The 24,430-nt window shown below is 43.2% G+C and overlaps 1 protein-coding gene across 4 annotated transcripts in view; it reads left to right on the top strand.

Moving 5' to 3' along the window:
* Window positions 1–207: 207 nt before the first annotated feature.
* The window catches only part of spidr (scaffold protein involved in DNA repair), a 30,709-nt gene continuing 6,486 nt past the window's right edge, over window positions 208–24,430 (top strand). For 2 of the 4 annotated variants that reach the window (XR_015867461.1, XM_088429637.1), the window contains exons 1-14: window positions 208–528; window positions 690–821; window positions 898–961; window positions 1,404–1,559; window positions 1,655–1,785; window positions 7,265–7,476; window positions 7,801–7,904; window positions 9,375–9,558; window positions 15,586–15,772; window positions 15,836–16,080; window positions 20,702–20,857; window positions 23,668–23,746; window positions 24,090–24,218; window positions 24,312–24,371. Coding sequence is in view for 3 of the 4 variants with exons in the window: in XM_088429637.1 (XP_088285763.1) it covers window positions 514–528; window positions 690–821; window positions 898–961; window positions 1,404–1,559; window positions 1,655–1,785; window positions 7,265–7,476; window positions 7,801–7,904; window positions 9,375–9,558; window positions 15,586–15,772; window positions 15,836–16,080; window positions 20,702–20,857; window positions 23,668–23,746; window positions 24,090–24,218; window positions 24,312–24,371 (1,854 nt within the window). In the remaining variant the exon portion in view is untranslated. Of the gene's footprint in view, window positions 529–689; window positions 822–897; window positions 962–1,403; window positions 1,560–1,654; window positions 1,786–4,568; window positions 4,591–4,672; window positions 4,729–7,264; window positions 7,477–7,800; window positions 7,905–9,374; window positions 9,559–15,585; window positions 15,773–15,835; window positions 16,081–20,701; window positions 20,858–23,667; window positions 23,747–24,089; window positions 24,219–24,311; window positions 24,372–24,430 lie in introns of those variants that run through there. The other 2 variants (XM_088429636.1, XM_088429638.1) reach the window with 2 other exon arrangements.

Below are 24,430 nucleotides of genomic sequence, written 5' to 3' on the forward strand. Positions count from 1 at the left end.
AACATTCTAATTTCGTTGTATACCAGCTATACAATGTCAATAAAGCTATTTTATTCTATTCCATTCTATTCTATAAAAGGGAAGGACATGTGTGACATTGTGATAGTCCAGAAATTTTCGGAGATCATTAAAAAAAAAGTGACAGCTTCAGGTTTCTGTCGGCGCACAGATAGCGTAAAATCAAACGCATCACAGCGGTAGTTTTTTTTTCTTTTTTTTCCCCAGGAAACTAAAGGAGACAACTGTCCCGAGAAACTACAATCGATAATAGTTATATGGCGCCATTTTGGCTCCACTGTCATTCAAAGGAATACGAAAGTTATTTCGATATAATCGGGGCACGCTGATGAGTAAATCAAACGCGTCGTAGCTAGTTTATTGTAAGTTCTATCATTACCATAACATTTGAGTCCTCAAAAATGCGACACTGTGAGTTAATTTCACATTCTCAGTTCGGTTACGTGGTGTCAAAATTCCTTTAAAGTCGATTTCGGCAAGAACGAATCTTTTCGTATGTCTTCGAGAAAGGTAAGACATTAGCTCACAACAACAGAGGCTAATAAGCTAGTTGTACCCGAGGCTCACTTGGCAGCTGCGTTAGCGTTTCTGCTTCTGCTACTTTCAAACGCCGAGAGTTGTATTGAATTAATACGGGCGTGTTTTGGCTTTTTTTGTGTGTGTTTTTGCAGCGTAGAAAATGGTCCAAGGATTTAAAGTGTGTTTCATTCCCGGATGATCTTGAACATAGTTTTAGAGGAGTGAGAAAACCATCCGCACTTTCGACATCCTCAGCCAGGCAAAATTGCGGAAAGAGTTTTTTGGTAATAATTATATATATCCTTTTTTTTTGTCACCCCATTATGACGGTTAGAGATGACATTTGGTGTTTTGTTGCAGGATACGACGACGTCAGGAAGAAAACCGTCGGTAGTAAGAAAGTTGACGCGTTCACCCATTTCAGGTACATTGTGAAGAAAAGTGGGCATTTAAATTGGTAGTAATTTAACTATTTTAACTAATGACAAGCAAAACATAACAGTACTCAAACTAGTTAAGGGACTGTAATCTATATCATTTGTACAGGGTGAGCTCTCTCTCTCTCTCTCTCTCTCTCTCTCTCTCTCTCTCTCTCTCTCTCTCTCTCTCTCTCTCTCTCTCTCTCTCTCTCTCTCTCTCTCTCTATATATATATATATATATATATATATATATATATATATATATATATATATATATATATATATATATATATATATATATATATATATATATATATATGCTTATTACAATTGTATTCACAACACAGTTTCGTCCTGTAAATTGTGTGTCTACTCGTACATCATCCATCTATAAGGGAAGAAAAAACAATTACATTTTGACAACTATGCTCCTCACCCATCACAGAGCACCCCAACAAGGAGCCAGTGGACATTGCGTGGAGCTCCTCCAGCGATGACGAAAGCCAACTGCAGCGGCCTGGCCAACCTCAGGTCGCACCGAGGTCCCTGGCCCTTATTCACACCTACCCCAAAGCACTACAAACTCATAGCACTGAAGAAGGTACATTGGGAATAAATGTTGATGCCATTTGGAAGAGATTTAAATGCATTTCTTGTTTAATCTCAAAATTTTCCTCATGTCTGCCTTCACCTTAGATAAGCTAGCCATCATAGAAACAGATGAGTCGGAGCGGGACGTGGAAGAAGACGATAGCCAGAAAATATCCGACTGTGAGTCGCCGTCTTGCGATGAAGAATCCCAAGACCTTCCAGCTGAGCCTACGTATGTGAGTGAATTTCTTGCATGTCAAACTAAAAAAGTAAAACTCACCTGTATGTATGACAATTTCCCAAATTTAAAGGAAAATGCAACATACGCGTCTTTAGAAGTCTCGCAAAATGTGTTTTACAGCAAGCATTTTTTTTAGGTTGAACTTGTTGTGTAGCAAATCCCATCTGGGGGGCTGCAAAAATTATTATTATTTATTTTTTAAATTAAATTACCAGCCTTTGAGAATGTTCATATTGCCATTTAATTTTGTAGAGAAAAAAGCTGAACACACACGTTAAAAAAAACTAGTCTTTTCAAATGACAACTTTCTAGTTTTAAGAAACACTAAAGGAGTAAAAAGGAGTGATCACACTGAAAAGCTGTTGCACAAAGTGGATGGACATGAATCATGGCTCCAACACAAGAGATCTAAAGTGAAAACAAAGGAGAGTGTAATGGAGGTGTTGGGATAGCGCCCAAGGATTTTCAAACTTTTCAAGGTTGTTTAAGGCAAGCATACCGGTACACCAAGGAAGACATCAAAGAATCAAGACAAAAATCTATAAGCAATATGCCTTGAAAACAGAAAATGCACAGCAACACATATGAGGAACAAATGGGAGGAAACTGGAGTCAACATCTGTGACAACTAAAAAAAATCTGAGAAAACTGGAGCCAGATTGTTGAAGAGTAGTATTTGTCACTCATGAAGTCCTTGCCTCAGAGACTACCAGCTGTTAGAAAGGCCAGAGGTGGTGCAACAAACTACTATTGGTCTGTTTCCATTTTTTTCCCCTTCTGCTTGGTCTAAAAAGTAATTTACTGACTACCGCATTTTATTTTAGAGTGACTTAAAGCCCTAAATTTGCCATTTGAAATGACCATTGAGTTTTGTGTCATATCTGTGGTCTGCTTTTTTTTTTTTTATCAAAGTGCACCAACAAAGTGCACCAACATCCTCCAAGACTGGTGTAATCATAATTTCTGCTAGGAGTATTTTTCTGCAGCTAAGGAGTTGAATTGTAACGCTGGCAGCTGCGTTTCTAAAGTTCCAAGCCACCAATAGATGGCGCTATGTATCTTCTTAAACTTGCAACTCAGTTCTTCCAGACACTCTTGTAGTTAAGCATGTACAGGTATATTTTTCTATCTTCTGTTCGTTATTTATATATCATAAGGTAAGTTGATTTTTGAAGCATGTGATTTTTATTGGTGATTGATAACATTTGAGCAATTGCATTATTTTCTATGCGGTGAGCTTTTTTCCACTAGATGGCGTATAGCATACTTGCCTGCAGTGGGTCCAAACCCAGCCTGCCTGCTTTGCACTTTTGTAGAAGTTTCTGGTCTGATTCCAGAAGGTCAAAGTTCACAAGCTGAATTTGCAATAAAACGCTGGCCGACGCTTATCCGCTGCAGCGATTTATTCTGCGTGGTGAATGTTTGTAGGGTGAAGAAAGCCATGTGGGATTCTTTTGGGAGACGGTGAAGGAGTCCAGCTGTGCTCTTGATGACATGTTTAAAACTTTGTTGGTTTTTTTATTATTATTTGCGATATATGTGCAGTTCTTATGGACATTGAAATAGCAGATTTTTTTATTTGTTTATCTTGTGATAGCAGCCTATTTATTTGGACAGATTCTTGGAACTGAATGTTTACTAAGTGGTTCCCTTTTGACAGCGGGCCATTTATATAGGTTGCTAGTTGGACCTGAATGTTTACCTTATCACAGCTGCCCGTTTTAGCTGCTAACTAGCAAGGATGGAATGTTTACCATCTGGCCCATTTATGTTTCTAACTATTTGCGTCAGAAAGCTTCCCTTGTTTCCGTTATTGCAGCAGTCTTTTTTTTCAGCGGATGACTAGTTGGGTCTGAGCGTTCATGATATACAAAATGTTCATTCTTCGGCCAGCCCATTTATGCTGCTAACTAGCAGCTTCGAATGGTTGTTATGTGTTTGTTTTGTTTGTTTTTTTTCGTCAGAAAAGCGCACACCACTCACACGAACCACCCCCAAAAAAAGAGCAAAATGGATTAAGGAAAAATTTCTGATGATCACCTGCTGATGAGTTGAATCGGCCCATTTTAGCACTTGACTCGTCGGGTCTGAACAGGTGCCGTCTGGATCCCCTCTGACTGCAGCCCATTATTGTAGATAAGTGTTTACTTCACTAATTCAGCAGCCCATTTAAGCAGCTGACTCGTTGACTCAAAGTTTACCGTCCATGTAATTCCTGCTAATAAGTTGGTGCTTTGAGTTGTTCATTTTTACAATCGGCATGAGATTATTCATATTTTTGCCTTTTTTGGCATCATGAGGTTCTGGTATTGGCTGTGTTTACCACTGTATATGCGCCATATACGTGGATGGTGTCAATGCTGAATGCTGGAGGCTTTGCTTGTCTTCTTACAGGTGCTCTGTTTGTGAAAGGCTGGGCTGGGCTGGCATGGAGGGAATGCGCAAGGAGTGGCGTGCGCCCGCTCTTTTTTTTTTTTCCCTCCCGTTGTAGGTAATTGGCCTGCCGCATTGGAACAAATTACTGTTGTTCTGTGGTTCTTGTTTCCATTTCCACCGTGAAAGCATCCCCTTCTCTCTTTTGGTCTTTCTCGCCCGGTTCACAACATCAGATGGGCAAGCTTTTTTGGCGGACTGGACCGTTTTCAAGTGCAAAGTGGAGTTTTGTGCGGAAGCTGTCAAGTTGGTTAAAAGGAAATGCATCGACAGATTAGCATCCCTCCCTACTTCCTCTTGTCACACTTATTTTTGCTGTTATCAGCTCTCTGGACTCAACTGAAATTGAAGATGGTGTTGTCCATAGGTGTGTTTGCTCAAAGATCTTCAAGAACGACTAAATGCAGTTCCTCAATCGATGATTCCTCAAGAGTCATTTTTATTTGTAGACCCCTATCAGGACGCTTCCTTTTGTTCAACTTTAGCCGAGGAAGAGCAGTCAAAAGTATGTACTTTACAGTACACATCGACATACGCAAGAGTATTCATACAAACAGAACAGGAAAGGGTCATGCACAAATGGGGAAAGCATTTACATTTTGTATACAGTGGAACCACCAGTGAGATTTTTTTTTCTGTGATGTTGACTATTCTAAGTTCAAAACAAATTTTCCCAGAGGAAATAATGAGTTAGTTCCACAATCAAACTATATCTGTCTAAATAATCATAATAATACAATATTAGCGTTTAAATTACTATCTGCCTTGGTTGTGTAGCGACAACTGTAAAATCCAAGTAAAAGAAAGCATAATGATTTGCTTTTTAAATACAACTGACAGACCAGACCGACTCAGATCAAATGGAACAGGTCTTTGCAGGACTTTTCTGACCCCTAGTGGCGGGTTTCATAAATTACTGCATTTTATCAGGATGAGTAACGATTTCTTAGAAATTCGCACAATTTTATATAACTATTTAAATATGAAGGTTTCAGTCCATTTATTCATTTAACTCGTGGGATCTGATTACTTTTTTTTCCGCGATATCAGTTCACAGTTAGGGCTGCGAATCATTTGAGACTGGATGTTTATCTTCAGTTCTCACAGCAGCCCATGGAAGCAGATAACCCATTGGTTCTGAAAGATCCGGTTCCTTTCTGACAGTGGTCCATTTCTGCAGCCAGTGTTTGGATATTGATATTCTCAGTGTACATATCTTTTCCATCGAATGAGATCCTATTTGTGAACTCAACTCGAGGAACTGTGTGTTAACAGTTGTATGTTCGTTTACACTCCGGATCCCCAACAAGAATTCACTTGTGCATTTCATGAGTTCATGCTGAATCTTCAGAATTTGTACCTAATCTAATATATATGTCTGAATGCTTATGAACTGGCTCTCCTCTGACAGCAACCTATTTATGCATTTAACGAGTCTTGTAAAAATATATTCACACGGCAGCCCGTAAGCAGCAATGTAGTTTGTCTTTTTTTGTCTAATTGTGTATGGTGTAGCCATCACAAAGTATTAGCTTCACTATTGACGATTCACACAATTTATTTAGTCACAGTGGGGTTCATTTCTGCTTCTCTGGTAACCATCACGGATAGACACAGATGACCTCTGAGCCTCTTCGACACTCTCAATGATGCTTTCAACTCCCACGTTGGACTCAAGACAGATTCCAAGCAGGCAGCACAACACAGCTGTTTGCTTCACACGTATTCCCAGTCCTTACTGGAAAGCTCTCATGGACGCCGCCAATCCTAAATCAAAGCGGATCTAACGGGATCCAGAAGGACAGGTCCAGGTCCCGAAAGTTGAGCACCGGCTGGCTGACTCACTTGAGCGGAGCTTGCCAGATTTGTGTTGTACTTTTGCCGGAAGTATATACTGTAGGAGGAGCTCCCGGGGCCGTGTTGCGTTTCAAGGGCCGTGTCCCAGATGAGGCCCGCTGAACCCCCGAAAGCAGAGCCAGGCGCTCTTGAGGTTCACTAACCTCCACCCCACATGGCCGGACTGGTGCCACGGCGTCAGAGCGAGATCATAAACATCTTTTTTTTTTTTTAACTACTGTTTGTTCAGATGAAGTTGCTCGCCGAGTCTCACGCGGTGTACTCTGAATGCTTTCAGCGCCGGCTTGAAATGCATTTTTGATCCCAGGCCAGGAACACAGTGTTCCGCTCACACTCGCTCTAGCTCTAGCTTGCTCCTCCTCTCTCTGTGGCTAACTACGGCGTGACGTCGGCGAGCTGGCGCCCGGCCCAGTGGGGTCAAGTTGATTCAAATGGGAGAGCTTGGTATGCTGCTCGTGTCTACACATGATAGGAACTCAGGTTTCATGTGGATTTTTCCATGAGACCTGATTGCATCAGTTGCAATGAGTCGTGACGCAGCAAAAAAAAAAAAAACAATAAGGAAAAAAAAACGCCTGGGACCATAACCTAACTGCGCATATTCCACATTAGAGTATTGATTTCATAAAAATGCAATGACCCTTGTACTCTTCTAGGAACTGGCACGAATATGGAAATCTTCGAGTGATATAGTACCAATCAAAATTTAGGAAACACGTTCACCACATTCATTTGGTTTCAGGAAAAGTAAGCTCATGCTCAGCTGTGAACTGAAAGTCATTTCAGGTCATGACAAGCGTCGGCATCAGAAAGCTGGCTGAGAAAATAGCAAATGTGCAAAGCCGTTGTCTGGGGGGAAAAAGGTGCCCTGTTTGATGAATCAAAATGATAAACTATTCTGTTTATCATGTCAATTACTTGAGTTGAATCTACAATTGGTGACATTTGCAAAGAATAACTTTTAACTGAATTTGATTGTGTTTTTGTTTTTTGTTTTTTTTTAACTTGTACTACAATTGGAAAAATGATTCGGTTATATATCAAGTTACATTTTTTGTAACTCTCACCAAGTTGTTTTTCTTTCCCATATAGGCAACTAGTTCCTATTTGAGCAGTGAATGTTGACTATGTTTTGTGTCTTCTTGCAGCCAGTTGACTAAGTCCTTTTTTCCCTTTCCTCTCAGCCGGACATCTCGGGCTACGCGTCCGACGGTGACACGGCCGATGACAAGCCGACCGCCAGCCGACTGGCCAGCGACAGCGAGGGCAAGACAGCATCCATCAGTGGCTGGGTGCGATGTGCTCAAGCTATGCTCCAGACACCAAAGAAGCTTTTGAACAAGCAGTCCAAGACCCCCACCAAAAATTGGACCAGAAAGAAAAGGACCTTCCAAAGGTGAGAGGGACCTTAGTGGGTAGTGATGGGCGGGGCGCATCAGCGCATTTCCACTTGAGTAACTGTGAGCCGACAGCCGTTTCTACATGCATGTTTGATAATTGGGCTTTGCAAAAGTAAGACAGCGCCTTACCTAAAGACATCAGGCTTTCCACATTTTCATCAAACGCACCAGCTGCCTAAAGGTCGTCCGCATCGTCAACATCATCTTCATCTGTGGTTTTGTCGGCTTACTGAGAATTTTCTTCAGCTTCAAAATATGGCCCATATGGCTATCACACTTCACCATCTGTGTGTGTGTGCATGCGTGCGTGTGTTGAACAGCGGAGGCCTTGCGCAGAGGCTCAGTCAACTTGACCGCAGGCAGAGGTCAGCTGTCAGCTTCTGGAAACACCGCTCCACTTCAGCCAACTGGACACAAGGCCAAAGTAAGTGCAAAATAGACAAAGGCACATCTTCACCCATTCACACATGTAATCCTTCACATTCTTAGCCCTTTTCCCATTTTAGACTTTTACTCACAGTTTGCGCTAAATTGGAACTGCGCAAATATAACATGATTACAGCGCTGTCGTGAGCCACCAAGGCCATCTTTGCCTTCGGCACAGAGTCCAACGAAAACTTAATATTGCAGCATTAGTGTGCTATTTCACACAGTGACGCGGCATCCAACATCCTACGCCACAATCACTTTATGCAGCATGGCCAAATCTTTTTTCTTTTCTTCCCTTGTTTAGGTGAGCATTTCGAGAGGCTTTGCTGAGGAAGTATGTTTTGAACTCTGAACTCGCTGTAGGTCACATGCAGGAAACTGCCTGCCTACTATTTGTTTTCCTTTCCGCGGTGTACCAAATCTACAAACAGTAACTCATGCTTGACAGTTGATGAGTGGAACAGAAAAAAAGGAGGGGGGCATTTAGTGGCATAGTCTAACGCAGATCATATCTAACGCGTTTATCCATATTGTCACTATCTCACATCATACTTCAAGCTTTTCCTAACAGATGAACACCTTTAAGTATCATCCTGTGTACCGAAATGCCAACAAGAAAAGAATGTACTTCATTAAGGCTCACAATCATGATTATTTCGAAATGATGAAGCTGTCCATTATTATTTTCAATGAATTGTATAAAAACAAGTTTTAATTTCCACAGCTTCATTTTAAAAAATTTCAAATGGACAGTGCAGGCAATACACAAACATTAATCCACTCTGATTAATGATGTGGCCTAAAAAAAAAGGCCAACCGTTGTTAAAAAAAATGTTTTGTCGAATAATGAAACAATGTGAATGACACTGACCATATCAATCATACCAAAGTTTTGATCAAATTTTGTAAGGCTGGCAGTCTTGCGATGAAGTGGGTTTTTAACGTTTTCTGTGCCATAACTTTGCCCGAATCCCGTCCCAATTTTGTGATGACTCGCTGGAAGTTAGACCATTCTGACGTCTTTGCCATGTGGGCTTTAATACACACAGCAGGAACGCAGCTCTTGTTTTGACAAATGCTTGTTGACAGAAAATGTAATGATGATAGCTCTCTTGTGAGCCTTTGCTAGTGTTTAAACGTACGCCTCTCATATCCCCCCCGCGGCCGCGCTCATGAAGTCGCTAACACTCACAAAGGCGTATTGTGTTCAAGCTGGCATGCCGCCATTTCACAAGCCAGCGCAATCAACTTGACGCGCGCCCTGCCAAGTTGCTTTCTTTTTGATTGGCCGCTCGCGGGTATTTTCAGATCCTCTCTGCACCCCTCTCTTGCCTATGTTGACTACCGACTAAGTGTCTCACGGCAGCCTCCAAAGGGACCTTTGAAATGGGCTGGGCACGCTGGTCGCAGCAAATGATCGAAAGCTTCCGAGATTCATTGTTTGTCTTGCTGCTGCATTCTCCAGCGGACGTGCCTGGCGTTCTGGTGCTGGAGGTGCTGGAGCTTCAAGAGGAGTGCGGGGCGCAACTGCTGCGCTGCCGACACCACCCCGTCCCCGCCCACTCTCTTGCCCTGGTGTTGCTCTGCAGGGAAACGGTGACCCAGCTCAGTCCGGCGCCCGCGGACATCATCCATATATACCCGCCATGGTGAGCGCAGGGATCCGTTTCTGCTGTGGCCTTCCTTCTGCTTTTTTGTGGCCCGTTGGGGGCACTCAATTCTGAATTTGTGACTATGGCCCCGCTCAAGTGTGGATGAGGCCACCCAAATCTAAACCGTTTGTTAAGCCATACTCAAAAAAGACTGGAGGGCTGCACAGCGTGTCCTGGTCTTTGCTATTTTTTGAAAAGCTCAACATGCATTGAAACGACTCCACAAGCATCAACACCAGGCACTGACCACACAAATGTTAATAATACTCGCAGTATCAGCCAAATGTTCATAAACAACTTCAAATGGCCTTAAAAATGTGCAGGTCAAGAAATTCAAGCTAGAACTCTTAAAAAGTTAGAATCATTGCAGGCCTTAAACTCTCAAATTTTAAGTACTTTTTATGAATGTTTTTAATTTTTTTCTGAACAAATCTCGTCAACGTTTTGTCATATCAATGACATAATTTCTGCAGATCCTTTCAAAATGACCTTGTTTTTATTTGTTAGCTGACTCCGATACACATACATGCACGTCAAGCTGGCGTGAACGAGTAATTTCCGGCAGGATTAATGCAATATACATACAAAATAAGTCCAGACCAAGTGCTTATGCCTGCCAAAAAAAACCTCACTCATAACGACTCTAATTGGTTGTAACATGCAAAGCAATAAACACTTGAGCAACAGGTTTAAGCGCTCAAGGGCCTGATTTCTTAAAAAAAAAAAAGGCATTATTTTAAGGGCACCGCTGGCCTTTGGTTCGTAATTGGCTTGTTAGTATTTCTATGTATGTTAACGGCTACCTAGAGCTACTATTTTCACGTAGCAGTTCATAAGTGAAAGCATTTATTGGTAGTGTTTGAAGATGGAGCGCAAGAAAGAGTAAATACAATCCAACTTAGCTAACATTAGCCTCTGCACACCCAAGCAAATTGGGGCGATTCAATTATATTCAGTCTCAAATTTGATGTTTGATTCTGCTTTCAAAAATATATTTAGAAGTGACTGGAATATTTAATACGTGAACTATTGTGACATGACCTTGAGCCCTTAGTACCTACTGCTTTTGATGTTTACTAAATATGAGGTCTTAAGTTTTATTGTTGCGTTAACAGTAGCATGACCTTGAACGTAGGATGTTACATACTTGACGTCCGAGTGCACACGTTATGTTTGAAATTGACGACATACAAGTGGCGTCCGTTGAAGAAAGTACTCTCTGTGAACTGCAAGAAGGGGAACAAGTTGCACCAATGTGACAGAAAAGTGCTTATTTTGTAAAAACACGCTCCTGCATTTCCCTATTTTGTATATATGTGTTTTTTTTGTATCTGTGTGTTTGTGTGTGTGTGTGGGACCAATTCATTTCTGGGCAGCAGTTAAAAAAACAAAGCACTTGGAGGCAGTTGCACAACAACACAAAAGTTCATGCTGGACAAAAGGGGAACAGGAGGCACTGAGCGAAGACAGCTGTAGGGATTATTATATATATTATATAATATATTGATGTTGTAGTTAATGTGTTCACAAAATCAAGCACGTCTCCGAAAATGAGACTTGAGACTTATTGACGTATTCAAATTCTACACTTAATTCTCTTTAAATTTATATATGATACATGGAGGTAGCCCAAACAATGAAAAGTAACAGCAATTTGATCTTTCAAAGGTGCGTGTCATCTACTAATCCCTTATTTTCACACATTTCGATTACAATTCAAACCTCTTGGATGTCGGGAAATGAAAATCAAGACCTTAAAGGAGGTTTTTTAACCTTTTGCCTGCTGGGAAATGGATAGTCGAGACCTTAAAGAGGTTTTTTTTTGTAGAAATCCTAAAATGAACCGCCTTGTCGAAAATTAATATTTTTGTCAATACTTCAAAATAAATCACTGTGTAATATAGCCTGGTTTTTGAAAATGTATCACACACATACCTATACAGTATATATTTAATCTTTAAGATGGATAGAATAATATTGTTTTCCGATTGTTTTTAAACTACACAGTTCATGTGGCACATTTCCGCCAAATGCAATTAGAATTGTCTTGAAGGTCTTGCGAGTGTGGCTAAAGTTTGCTGTGAGCATTCCTATCTGTGACGGCGATATAATAGCAACTCGCTGAGATTGAAAATGCATGCATTTGACAGACCCACTCAAAACCTAACGTGTATTCGAGGTGTGGCAGGAGTCAGGCCAGGCCAACTTAATGTAATATTGAAGCATACTTGCGTGTTTTCACTGTCTGGACTTTTGACACTTGTGGTGTTTGAATTTGACACCCCCACGTGCAAGTGTGGCGTCAGGTCATGCGAGCTGCTTCATGTATTCTTTCATTGTAAACACACGTGTTACTAGAAATGTATACACGCAAATATAAATAGAACGGTGTAAAATGGGACATTGGCATTGGCATGAATGAAATGCAGCCTTGAATGCTACGGCTGCATCTCCTCGGTGTCAAGCCATGCTTTTTTTTTTTTTAACCCTGTTTGCTGGCCCCCGTATCAACAGCAAAGGCCCAGATGCGCCTCATCCAGCTCGGCCGCCTTGTTTTGGAGCAGGAAGAAGGCAGATGTCGGGAGTCGCTAGCGCACGCTTTCTAGCACGGGCCGCCGGAAGCGTCGGGGCCTTCTCCGGGCGCTGACGTCAGCGACAGCTCCAGGGAATGCTTGACATTCCTCTTCCTGGCAGTTGTTAGGTCATTTCCAGCAAAGCGCAGGGGGGGCGAAACACTCGATTATTTTCCCCAGCCTTTAGGGAGCGCCAATAATGTGAGAGGGAGCCAAAAGAAAGTGAGTGGAAACACATGGCGCTTTCAGCACCTTTTGGCGATACAATAGAGGTCCGTTCACACGCTCAGATTTTCAAATCATTTTCCTTCTCAAAAGCATATGAATATGTAAAAGAATACATGGGCAGGACTTTTGTAAAATAACTCTTTCCAAGCCCTAAACATCCTGTGCTGGCTAGAACGGCTCCGCCCACAACTAGCCGATCCTTTGCCATGAGTGGGCTGCATTCGGAACGGAAATACCTGGAGGGATTGCTCACCTAGGCGCAGCCGGCCACACCTTACCTGTCAGCTGCCCACTCACCTGTTCCCAAAGAGGAAACAACTTCCGCCCCGCTGTACGTTCTGCTCCACATGACTCCTGTAGCACGCATGCCCACGGCTGATCTTGGGCCAAGCGCTCAGCACCAGAAATGTGTCACGCTTATACAATGACTGTTGTGATTTTGGGCTTTTGGGAGAGGCAGTGGAAGTCCCTGCTTGCTTCATAGCTGCTGAAAATACACTTAATTTTCTGCTAAAAAGCCTGTCACTTGTTCTTGTGTCGAGGGAATGTCAAACTAGGGACAGCAATGGTTTAACTCCCTCACAAGGCAAGAGAAGGCTCAAAGAAACATTGTCAAAAGGGTTGTACTTGAGATCAGATGTTCATAAAAGAGATCCTAGTCTTAGATTGAACTCGCCCTCCATTTTGGGGGAAAAACACATGCTCAAAAATGTAACCAATGGTTACATTATTGTACGAATGATAAAACAAACCAAAATTGCAAATCAATTTTCAAAAATAAGGAATGAATTTGCTTGCTCCCCCCCCGAAGGGTTTATTGGTTGAACAAAAGGGAACGGCTTTGTTTTTGATGACATTCCCTGCTTTGTCATGGGACAGCAATGCGAAGTCATAAAAGCATGACGCTTGGTGGACAGGACGTCTCACAAAGAGATAAGCAAATAGCGGTAAGTGATTTGGCTTGCAAAAACTCCCTTTTGTCCAAACATGGAGGTAAATAACCCTTAATGTAGGAACATTTAAAATGTTAGAACACTCTGATGGAATGAACCCTCAAAGTGTATGGCTGGGCTGTGAAATCGTTTTGGATTTCCCCGCGTAGGCTTGTACAGGTGAGGCAATGAAAAAACAACAAAAGAAGCACATCTACTTCCGCTCAGACATTTACTACATAAATCACGATAAGTTCAGTCGCTGCTTTTGCACCATAACTAAGGCACCGTGGTTTTGCCTTCAGCCCGTCAGGCAGATTTCTCATCATACGGAAACCAATGTCGTGTGCTTCTCTGCTCACCGAAAAAGTAAAGTCAAAAAAGTTACTTAATCTTGCAATCTGACTGCAACACCGAATGCGCTTTTTTCGCTGTTTGCAGCCAAGCTGTTAGTCACTACATCCACACTGGCATAATTTTACCTTTTTAACCCTCCCAACAAATTTATTTCAAAGGGAAAAAAAAATCATCCGGACAAACTTGAACTAAGTGAAAACTCCTTGTATTATTCAGCTAGCCTTAATATAAATAGAATGAAAATATGTCATAAAAATGAAATGCTTTTTCAAGGTTATTTTTAATAATCATAATTAGGATTCATTTTAAGTATTCCCATTAAGAGAAAAATGTAAATGAGAAAATGATCTATCCACCCCCCCGCCCCCACGGCGCAACTCTTTCCCCGAATGGTTAATTGTTTGGACAAAAATCAAGCGGCATTTGACTTGAATGACTTTTCAAATTCCTGCGAGGTCAAACATTCAGAGTCGTTTGTGTGTGATTGAGTCAAACGCTGCCACTTGCTTGCTTGCCCTCCAAATGCTCTCTCTTTTCATCTTTTCGTCATTCAGCCGCTCTCGTCTGGCCTTTGTCCAAGTGTGCGCAGCTTGACGTTATTCTGGCTGCTTTGTGCGCACGCTACCTGTTCAATGGCACAAGCGGAAGCATTGACTGGCATCTGGTTTTCGGCAAGTCCAACAAACCTTAGGGTACATTTGGACTCTATCCAAGACAATAGATACATATAGCATTGAAAGACTCAATTGCAAGTGAGAATAATATTTTCCAGCAGCGCATGTAAACAAGCCTTGAACCAGTCCGCATGCGTTTTTTGCACCCACGTCAGAGACATGCTGCGACCGGTCGTAGAGTGTACTTGCAGCTGACTCAGCAACAATCCTCCATTCTCTTCTACTTGTGACAGGTGGAAAGATTTAGTCGTAAATCATTGCCACTATAAACAAACTGCTGGGCTGTTTTTCAAGATTTGGGAAAAGCCGCTGCTCCATCGCTCTCTCGCGCGCAAGGCCAAAGCTGAAAAGTTTGGAGAAATAACTGAACAATGTCCACTTTGGCACATAGACGCAAATGTAATTGAAGCCGCTGAAAGACTAGCGCGTATAGTCGTTTTCCTGTCTTCGGCTGTGTTTTTCTGATCTAATGTGGGAGGCCTTCAAATTTGCCTCATACCGTCCCAACTGCCTTTAACATGAAATGTCAAGTTTGTGTATTTGTATTTCTTTGCAAACAGCAAATGTGATATATTTTTTCCTGCATGGCATCCTGCAACAAACAGTGTGTGGCGTGCATACGGATGAGGGATCATCGCATTGTTGTGGCTGCGCAACAGAGCCGAATGCTGTCCCCCAACAGCGAGTGAGCAGGCTGCTGCCAGCTTCCACACTGTTAGGGTACTCATGCGCTCCATCACTTCTTAACGGGGAAGGCAAAGCCCATTTTCTTTTGCCAAAAATATGTTGTATGCGCCACAGTTAGTCTTAACACAGGATTCTCATTGTTGTGTTTGTGGAATTGGAATGATGGTTTTATTCATCTGAATGAAGTTTTTATCCCATTTGAGTGAAGTATTTATCCCATTTGAACGGGCCGTCATTTTGACATGCCTGTCAACTGAAAATAAAATCATCGATGCATATTTTTTGTATGGAAATGCGCACAAACCAATGACCCCTTCAAAGGAGATAACTCTAATATGTTTAGAATTGGAAAAAGGTTAAGTCAAGGCTCACTTATTCTGTTTAATGCTCCTGTTTACAGGCATTAATCTCCTGAATATTGCTAATATTTGTGTTTTCAAAGGGTTATGAACTGTATGTAAAGGCAGCCATTGTGGCAGGCTTATTCTCTGGTGGTTTTCTTTCATCTCTTGATGGTTTCACGTCTTGATGCGCATTTATGGAAAATGATGAACCTCCTATTTTTCTTTGCAGGCAAACTCTCTCTGTGGACGGCCTCGGCTGCGATATTATCCTCAATGCTCACATGAGCCAGAAAGTCGGCCCTGCTTCCCACGAAGCCCTCGCACCTCCCGGGGGCCCGTTTGCGGTGAAAACGCTCGCAGCGTACTCCCTCTGCCAGACATTTGGACGGCTTGCTGAGAAAATGGAGACTGAACGGGTATGCCAACACTCAGTGGACACGAAAGACTCAAGTCAATTTGCGCAACTCGATGGCCCTCAGGTAGACACCCGCGACACGTCCGGCGAGAGTGCGACGGGCTCGGCCGTCCCGGCGGGACAGTGCCGTTCCCTCCTGGAAGCCGTAGAGGGCCTGGGCCAGGCTTGTTCTGTGGGGCAGGATGTATTGGTGCTGATCCAGAGGGTCTACTCTGTCCCTGCGCCTCCTGTGTCCATGCCTAACGCGGGACTGCGTTCACGGGCCTCCTCTGGTCCTCCTCCTCCTCCCCTAGAGCAAAGCAAACGCAGGTACTCCTTAGCCGTCCCCATGCAGGCTTTTTTTTTTTTTTTTTTGGGAGGCGCGGCAGCATAAAAGTCTGCAAGACATTAAGCAAAGAGATTGTTTTTTGGCTGCTATGTAGGCCTCCTTGGTGGCACAATGTGTCTCGGCACTTAGGCTATTGTTTGCATCCCAGAAGGCCTGACAAAGCAAGTCACACTGCAGCCATATGTCCTTGCTTGACAAAGGGACACAAACATGTCTTATTGAATCCAGCCACACTGCTGGTGACGCCAGGGAAAAAAAAAAGAAGAAAAAAAACAAGGAAAATAAAGCCTGTATGATCTTTTGGGAATGTCATGCACCAGCAAGTCAGAGTTGAATGGTTGCCCACTTGCTGGCTGGAACAGGTTTGTAACCGTTACCTGAATTTTCCAAAAACAACTAGACACCGCTGCTGCATTCATGACAGCTGCCAGCCATGACGATCGATCATTGCAAATCGGCAAAATCCATCAAAGTAGAATCGCATGCTGTGGGTATTCCACTGAGTGGAACGGCATGCTGTTAGTGATAGACCCATTCTGCTGTTCTCAAACATGATTGGTGGAGCCACTTTTCGGGTCTTCTCTGCATGGCACAGTGTGCATCGCTGCTCATTTTGCTGGTTTGATGACAGCGTGGGTTCCAAAGAGGCACGCGCACTTTTCCACAACTTCAAAGTATCCCCTGCACTGAACCCAAAAGCTTGTCACTGTTGTGAAAGGGCAGAACATTTATTTCTGACGATGACTTTGTCTTGTTTGTTCATAGAAAACTGTGGGGCTTGAGCTTATTCGATTTGTGTCGCTCTTCATGAACTTGGACCGAATATCTTTGTGCTGAATGAAAAGAAAACAAAAGACTGGAGTAGCCTAAGAATATGCGGCCGTGTACTGCAACACTTTACATGGCCAGCGACAGGCAGCAGGTCCAAACGCAGGGTGCATTATTGGAAGTGCAAAGTTTCCCAGTTGTAACTAGAAGTCCTAGTAGTCCAAAGTCCGCGGCCTTGAAAGTCCGCTGGCCGGTAGTGCTTCTGCTACTGCTGCGTTAGTTAATGAATGCATGAAAGAAACAATCCACCGTGACTTTGGCACTGCTTGTTTTCATCCTGTTCCGAGTAATAAAACGGATGTTCTGGCTTTGGTCACAACAGGGCCAGTCGGGCCCGCTGAAGTGCCGTGACGCTAGGTCAGCTGACGCATGGCCGGCCTGTCTTGAGCTTGTAATCCAACACTCACGCCTGCCATGCTTCTTCTGTGCCTGGTAAACAAATGCCCCCACCCTGGCCGGAAACACTCCCCCGCCCTCACTCCCTCCCTTTTATCGCCTCTCTACTTAAGCAGAGTCAACAGGTTGGGTTGGTGTTTACGGGATGGAGGTGGGGCACGCTGATAAAAGTTCCTGCAGCCCTCTCATTATTGCACATTTGCCAAGCGCCCACACATTGACCCGCACTTTATCCCTTTCCTCTCAGACTTTTCTCAAGGCTTTTTTAATAATGAAAATTTTGTTTATGTTTTGCCATGCTACTTTCTCCCTCAATTAATGAGAATGGACTTGTTTTTGTAAGACGATTGGGAAACAGGTTGTTCTACATAGTGAATTCGTGCATCAATAAAACTATAGGTTCAAAAATCCCCAAATATCTATGTCCAGGCCTCCTCCTACATTTCATACGAAAATAGGATGTGTTGTTCCTGCTGATATTAGATCAATTTCGGGCAATAATGAAGGCTGCAAAATCAGTATCGGAAGTGAAAAAGTGGTTTGGAAGCACTCCTTGGAAGAATTGAATCTCACCAAAAAAAATATATCTATAAAATTCTATTCTAAAAGCACCAATCAATCAATGAGCTATCTTTCTGCAAGCAGTTGAGCCAAGCCCTAAATCATGAAGCACATGAACAGCGGTAACATCACCCAATAATAGTGTGTATATCATCTCGACTTGTGCTCCTCCTCGTACTTTTCCAGGATCATGGTGAAGAGCGAGAAAAACAAGTGAGTGCTGGTGGTCGCGCATGTGCGCGTCCAACGGCAAGGACACGTTGCGCCTCTGGCGGTGCGTCCCCAGCCTCCATGACTCAATTGTGTGTTGATGATCTTTTTGCTATGACGAGGGCCGTATTTAGGCCCCCCAATAAACAAGAAGATCCAGTGAGACGGGGCTTTCTTTTGTGCGAGTGGCCGCGGGAGGAGGAACACAATGTGCTCCGCGGATCTTCTTTCAGCCCTGTTTATCGGCCTCCTCGCGCCCATTGGCCTGCGGCGCGCCCAGAGGAATCCCGCCTGCCCCCAATCAGGCCTCTCCGCTCCAGGCTTCATGCGCGGGTCACTTACTCAGCGCCTTGCCAAGATGTGCGCGCGCGGATCGCACTTCCTGGAAGAAAAGTTGCGCTGCTGAGAATTCTGTGCTTGCTCACAACAACAAATTCCTCAAAGCGGCCTGCGCAAGCTAGGAAGTGCATGCAAGGAGGCGGCTTGCGCCTGCTGGTGCTGGTGCAAGCCGCCTTCTCGCGAGCTAGTAAGTGTTGTCTCTTGGGTTTGGATCGACGACCTCGTTGAGAACATCTTTCCAACTTCTTTTACTGACATCAAGCATTAACAATGAAAAATGGCTTAACCTCCCTTCATGCTAGGTTTCAATTCACAAGCGGCGATAGTCATGAGAACCATTTTCATGGATTCACTGTTGTTTTCAACGCATGGTGAGAATGTCCAGGAGGTTGTATTGGAGACACCAGGGAAAAGGCTTGGTTTTTGCCATGTGAAGTGTAATTGTAACAAAATAAGAATTGGCATCATTTTTGCATTATGTCAAGCAGTTTGATGCACTTGGTTATCTTTTTCAGTTTTAGACTGACCTGTAACCATGTATAAATGCTGTAAAAAAGTAGTTAATAGCTGTTGAAAGTACACAGTTTTATGTATATATATATATACTCAAACAATTTCTATTGATAATACAATTTATAGGCAGCATGACAAGTGGGTGAGCGCGAAAGGGTTTCTGTTTACTAGGAGGGGGGGCTTTACAAACTATAGTTGAGAAGTACTGCTGTAGTTCAACTTCTGTTTTTAGTGATTCATAATTTCATAACTTATTGTCAGTAAACTACATGCATATCCTAATCCTTACTGAGATCGGCGCTTCTCATGTCCCCATCTACTGCTGGTCCAATGGCAACTCTAGCTTTCATTACCTTGATGACCTCAACAGAACCGCACGCACCTAGAAAATGAAGACTAAAAGCCAGCACACAAAGTCAACATGAAAGCATTTTCACTCATTCAGGCAGTACTTTGTTTGAAAATATGGCTCAGGTGCACAAAGGTTTGATAATTTGCAAGGGTGAAAGGTCAGGGTTGGCCATCCACCGCAGACTGCCAATTATCCCATTTTGGGGAATATGTCCCCTTTTAACATCAGCTCAGCCATTGTTTGATGAGGAACAAAATGTTCTGTTTCCCTCCTGACCGCAAACGAATCATTGAGACAGCACACTACTTGGAGCATGTTTCAATGTGTGACTGGCAAAATATTTTAGGATGACCAGAAATGATGGCCACGCTTGACTCTTGTGGTGTCAAGCCACTTGTGTCGGTGACACATTTTCCCAAATCACTCCCAGACTGGGCGGGCTCTGTTCTCGCAGCTACCAGTCCATCTTGATCTTCTTCTTTTCCCAAAATGGATTTAAGTGTTGCATTAATTCAGCAGGTTCTGCGGGCAGTGTTGTTTTCACATCTATTTTCACATCAACAAACACAGGAGCCTACCTAGTGTTTGCCCATGGCTATGCATGTTTATAGCCCTAAACCCATCTCCAAACTTTCCCCGTGCCTGGAATTTTTTCACAAGCATGCACATACATGACGGGTGCCCCCCACCCCGTGTTTTTTCCCACAACTTCTTCTCCCGCCTTCTTCCGTTCGCTCGTCACAACGGGGAATTGAATCTCCACTGATTACTCCCGCAAGCTGATCCGGCAGGCCCATGTCAGGACTTGAGTCTAGCTGGTGTTTGTCACTGCTCTGCCACATGGGCCGGCTCGAGTCATTTTAGGCCAAAGGTCCTTTCTGTCAAACTAGTGTGTGTCACTGAAATATCTTCTTGCAACGCACTGTGGTTGCTAAGGTTTTGGGGAGGTCTGTGATTCTAGGAATGCAACTTGGTTGAGCAGTCTGCCAGGAATTACATGTGCTCAGACTTTTAAGTTGACAACATTGGTGCGGATGGAATGTTTATAAAAGGCCCTGGAGACAGAAAAGTTTAGAATATTCGTTGCATGAGCTCCTAGATGACGAAAAAAGTTGCCCTTCTATACTTTCACCTAAAGGGTTTCCTTTCACTTTTTTGTCGTGCTACTCCCTCCACTGTTTTCCACCAGTTTTCACCATTCTTACTTGAACACATTTCAACCATTGGCGCCAGGTGTGCTTGCATTTTGCTCATTCGAAGAAGTCAGCATTTACCCCAATTTAAAGTTAAATTCTCAGTTTCTTCTCAAAAAGATTTCTCCTATGAGTTATTTGGCATTTATTTCAGGGCCACGTTCACTTTTTTTGTTCTTTTTTTTTTGACGCCATGATTGTCGTTCCCAGGCTTTGCGTGCTGGTCCAGGACAGTTTTGGTACCTTCAGCGTGGTGCAGCTGCACCTGCTGGCCCAGGATGAGCTGCACCAGTACTACCAAGCGTGGCGTGGACATACCTGCATCCTGAGAGGCGTCAAGGTGGTGCAGCGCGTTACCCGAGAAAGGTAAGGCCTGCCTGTTGACGATGTATTGCGTACTTTGGGTTTTCATGAGGCTCTTTGGCGCTTTATCTTATCCGAGGCAGCTATCGCTCTAGGAATAGATGTAACGGGTGGGATAGCTGAGGCGGAGCACTTCTTGAAGTGCTATGGTCACGCGCAGCACTTTGCGGCAATATGCATAAGGTCCCTTCAGCAAGCCGCTCGTGCTCCTGCCTGTTATTTACGTGTAAACTGATAGCAAGACGGCGCGCTCGCTAGTTCCTAGGGAGCCACTGCGGTCAGAGTCCCAGATTAGCAGCAGTTAGAAGAAGCGGGTGACACGAGAGGGTATGTTGATGTCCCGGGTAGATGATGTTCCTCCAGGTGCTCGGTGACTCATCAGCCCATTTGGCTGCAATGAAAATACATGTGGCGCTTGGCTCAATCAGGCTTTCTGTTTTCTTCGAGGAACTCTTTTGATTCACTTTCTCAATAAGCGTATTGGAACAATTTTGTTTACCATTCAAAAAGCATTTTTCCATTAGATATGAATGTTTGTCTTGGAAAGGTCATTGGTGCGGTGACCTCAAGGTGAGCGTGTCTGCCTAGTACTTAAGACTTCGCTTTCGGCGTTTGTGTGTCATTCACACGTTTTTCTCAGGCATGCGCCTGCATTCCGAAAACATATATGTTAGACTCATTGAAGTAAATGGCGTTTGTCCCGCCTCCAAAATTCACACGTTAGGAGACAGCTCTCTTTAACCTGATAGACTTTTCAAACACTTGGTCAGTAACTTTTTAAAATAACACACATGCACAGATTGACTGAAATATAATTGCCTTAAAAAAATAACATCACTTTGTGACATTGCCATTCAGCCTGATGCCAGTGAAATTGAAAAAAAAAAGAGTTAAGTCTTTGGCCATAAACGTAAGAAAACGGCCAAGACATCAAATGTTAAATAAATAAGTCAAACAATTGAATATAGTTTGAAACAGAAAAAAAAATCAAGCATTTGAGACTTTGTGGCGAAATTAGCAATTGTCTTTCAGGCCATACCAAACAAAATGGGTTGGAAAAAATATAATGTAGGCATGATCAGACAAAATAGACTCATTGTTACATTTACAACACACAACATTTTTTTTTCTTTTTGGGATCTAAATTCAACATTAAAAAATATGGAAAGAGTTCCAACAGCAAACCCTTATTGAGTTCAAGTTCCAGTAAGGAAATTTGTTGGATTTAGAAAGTGATGATTTGGCCTTCTGAACATTATTTTCCATCCTTTAACATTTGTGAAATAATGAAGTAAGTCTAAGTCTGAAATTGTACTTATATCTGCATGGAGGTGTCAGTCATTCAACTCGATCTAAAAAAAAACAAAAAAAAACCCAGCAAAATCGAAGAAGCGCCTTTTGCTCAAATGTCACGCGCACGAGATCGTAAATGTCAACATGTACTGGGCCTGCGAGGCGCCTGCAATAGCAATTCGTATTACTCATGTTGCCATCACTTCCTAGGAATATCTGTCAAGTGCTGTTTGATGTACGGCACGTACGTAAAAAAAAAAAAAAAAAAAGGTCCGGCCCATCCACTTCACTGAAATGAATCTTCATAAAATGCAAAACTCCAAATTAGCTGAAGATGAAGCTGCCAAGTACGTCTGACGCTTGTTACTCATCTTCAAGCGCTCTCGCTGGACTCGAAGGGGCTGCGCAACCGGTTCCGTACAAAGGAGGCCTATGATTCCGAGGCTGACTAAGACGCTGATAAGACGGCACGCCACACAAGATGAATGAGCGCCATTCAACTCATGACGACACCTTTTTTTTTTTCTGTTTCGGTTGCCTTTTTCCTGCTTCTGACAAAGTTTGGTGTTTGGACCATATTAAGACTAAATACTTGGCATACTTAAATGCTGAACTTGAAGTCATTTTAATAACGTTTCAGTCATTTGCAAATACTGTTTTTCAACTTCTTTCCTCATCACATTTCCGACAACTAACACAACAAAGCCCAAAGCTGTTATTGTTGCATTTTTGACAACTAAATACAACGGTAACAAAAAAAAGTAAAACATTCTGGATGGATTTCTCAGTTCCTGCAGTGTGGCCGAGATAAGTGCAATGTATTCAGTGTGTGTAGTGTACTGCACATGCTGAAGCAGGTGTAAATTTACTGGTTGAGATTAGGATGCAAGACAGAATGATGAGATTTCATTAATGAGGGAAGATCTCTGCTCATGAGGAATTAGCATTAAGCAATTCATGGTCAGTGCAGTATATCGTGGGTAATATTGGGTCCAACTTGAATTGACTTGTCTTGAATAAACTTCAGTTATTGCGTTTTGTACTGTTTATTGGTATGGGTATGCTCCATTAAAACTAAGTGTGATTTAAAAACCACACACCAACACGCCACTGCAGACAATTTGGAGTCTTCAGTAACCGCTACCAAGAAGAAGAAAAAGCCTGTATGTTCAGGGAGAGCCCGCACAGTCATGAGGAGAACATGACCGGAGTCCGCCTCACATGTGCCAAGCACGCGAGCGGAGCGGTCTTGCCGCCGCGGCCATCTGCACCCTGATGCCATCCGTCCTCGCGTAGGATGGGATATGGTTTCAATGATGACTTCTTCATGTTGATCGTAGCAATGTGAAGCAACTGATGAGCAAGTCAGTAGAAAGCATATGTGAGCAGTTTTAAATGCGCCGCCTCCCGCCTGCTACGCTGGAAGTGAAAGTTGCACTAAAGTCCTTTTTTTCAACAGCAAAGAAGCATGTGGCCCATTCTCTGCTAACTCCTTCCTCCACATCCTGTCTCGCTCTCAGGCGCCAGGATCTTTTCAGCCTGATCGACAGTATGTGGCCCCCCCTCCAGCGCCCTGGCAACACAGCCAGCGTACCCAGTGTAAGTGGTCCCAAGTCTCGAAGGCTGGATGCATCATTAGATACACCTGCAGTACTAAACACACATGCTATATATTTTGACAAAAACATGTCAAGGGCATGCAGGGGAAGTGGTATCCTTTCAGGGCATTGTTGGACTGCCAAATTTCGACTCGAATGCCGGCCTCATGACTTTTGCACTGGGAAAGAACTCTTTGCGGTAGATGATGCACGCATGTTGTTTCGACTCAATAAGAGTGACTTCCTCAAGAGTGGTCATTGCTGCGTGGTTGCCAAGCAACCATGAGAGCAAAAAAACAAGGTGAATTTGCAACATCATTCCAACGGTCACTTTTTGGTCCCAGGGCCATCCTCCCAACTTTTGCTACCTGCTGGCGAGTCAAGAGTGCGCCATCAAAGCCGTGACAGAAGAGCCCGGCCTCTTCCCGCAGCACCTCCCGCCTGCAAGGCGAACCTTACGAGATATACTTCAAGTAAGGCACTTTTCGCCCAGGCAATAATATCAGAATCAAGTTGCGCAACTACCAAAAACCACAAACTTCTGTTTTTTTTTTCTTCACATACAGAGTGACCACAAAACATGTTGCTGCAGTTTTACTGCCACTGTTGTTTACAAGAGAATACAGGTAGGAAGATTAATATTTTTCCATGTAATCAACTGCCTTTTAGGTTGGGTCTCAACATG

Source organism: Hippichthys cyanospilos, chromosome 12 (assembly GCF_059441005.1).
Source record: "Hippichthys cyanospilos isolate Australia breed blue-spotted pipefish chromosome 12, RoL_Hcya_1.0, whole genome shotgun sequence".
Lineage (NCBI taxonomy): Eukaryota > Metazoa > Chordata > Actinopteri > Syngnathiformes > Syngnathidae > Hippichthys > Hippichthys cyanospilos.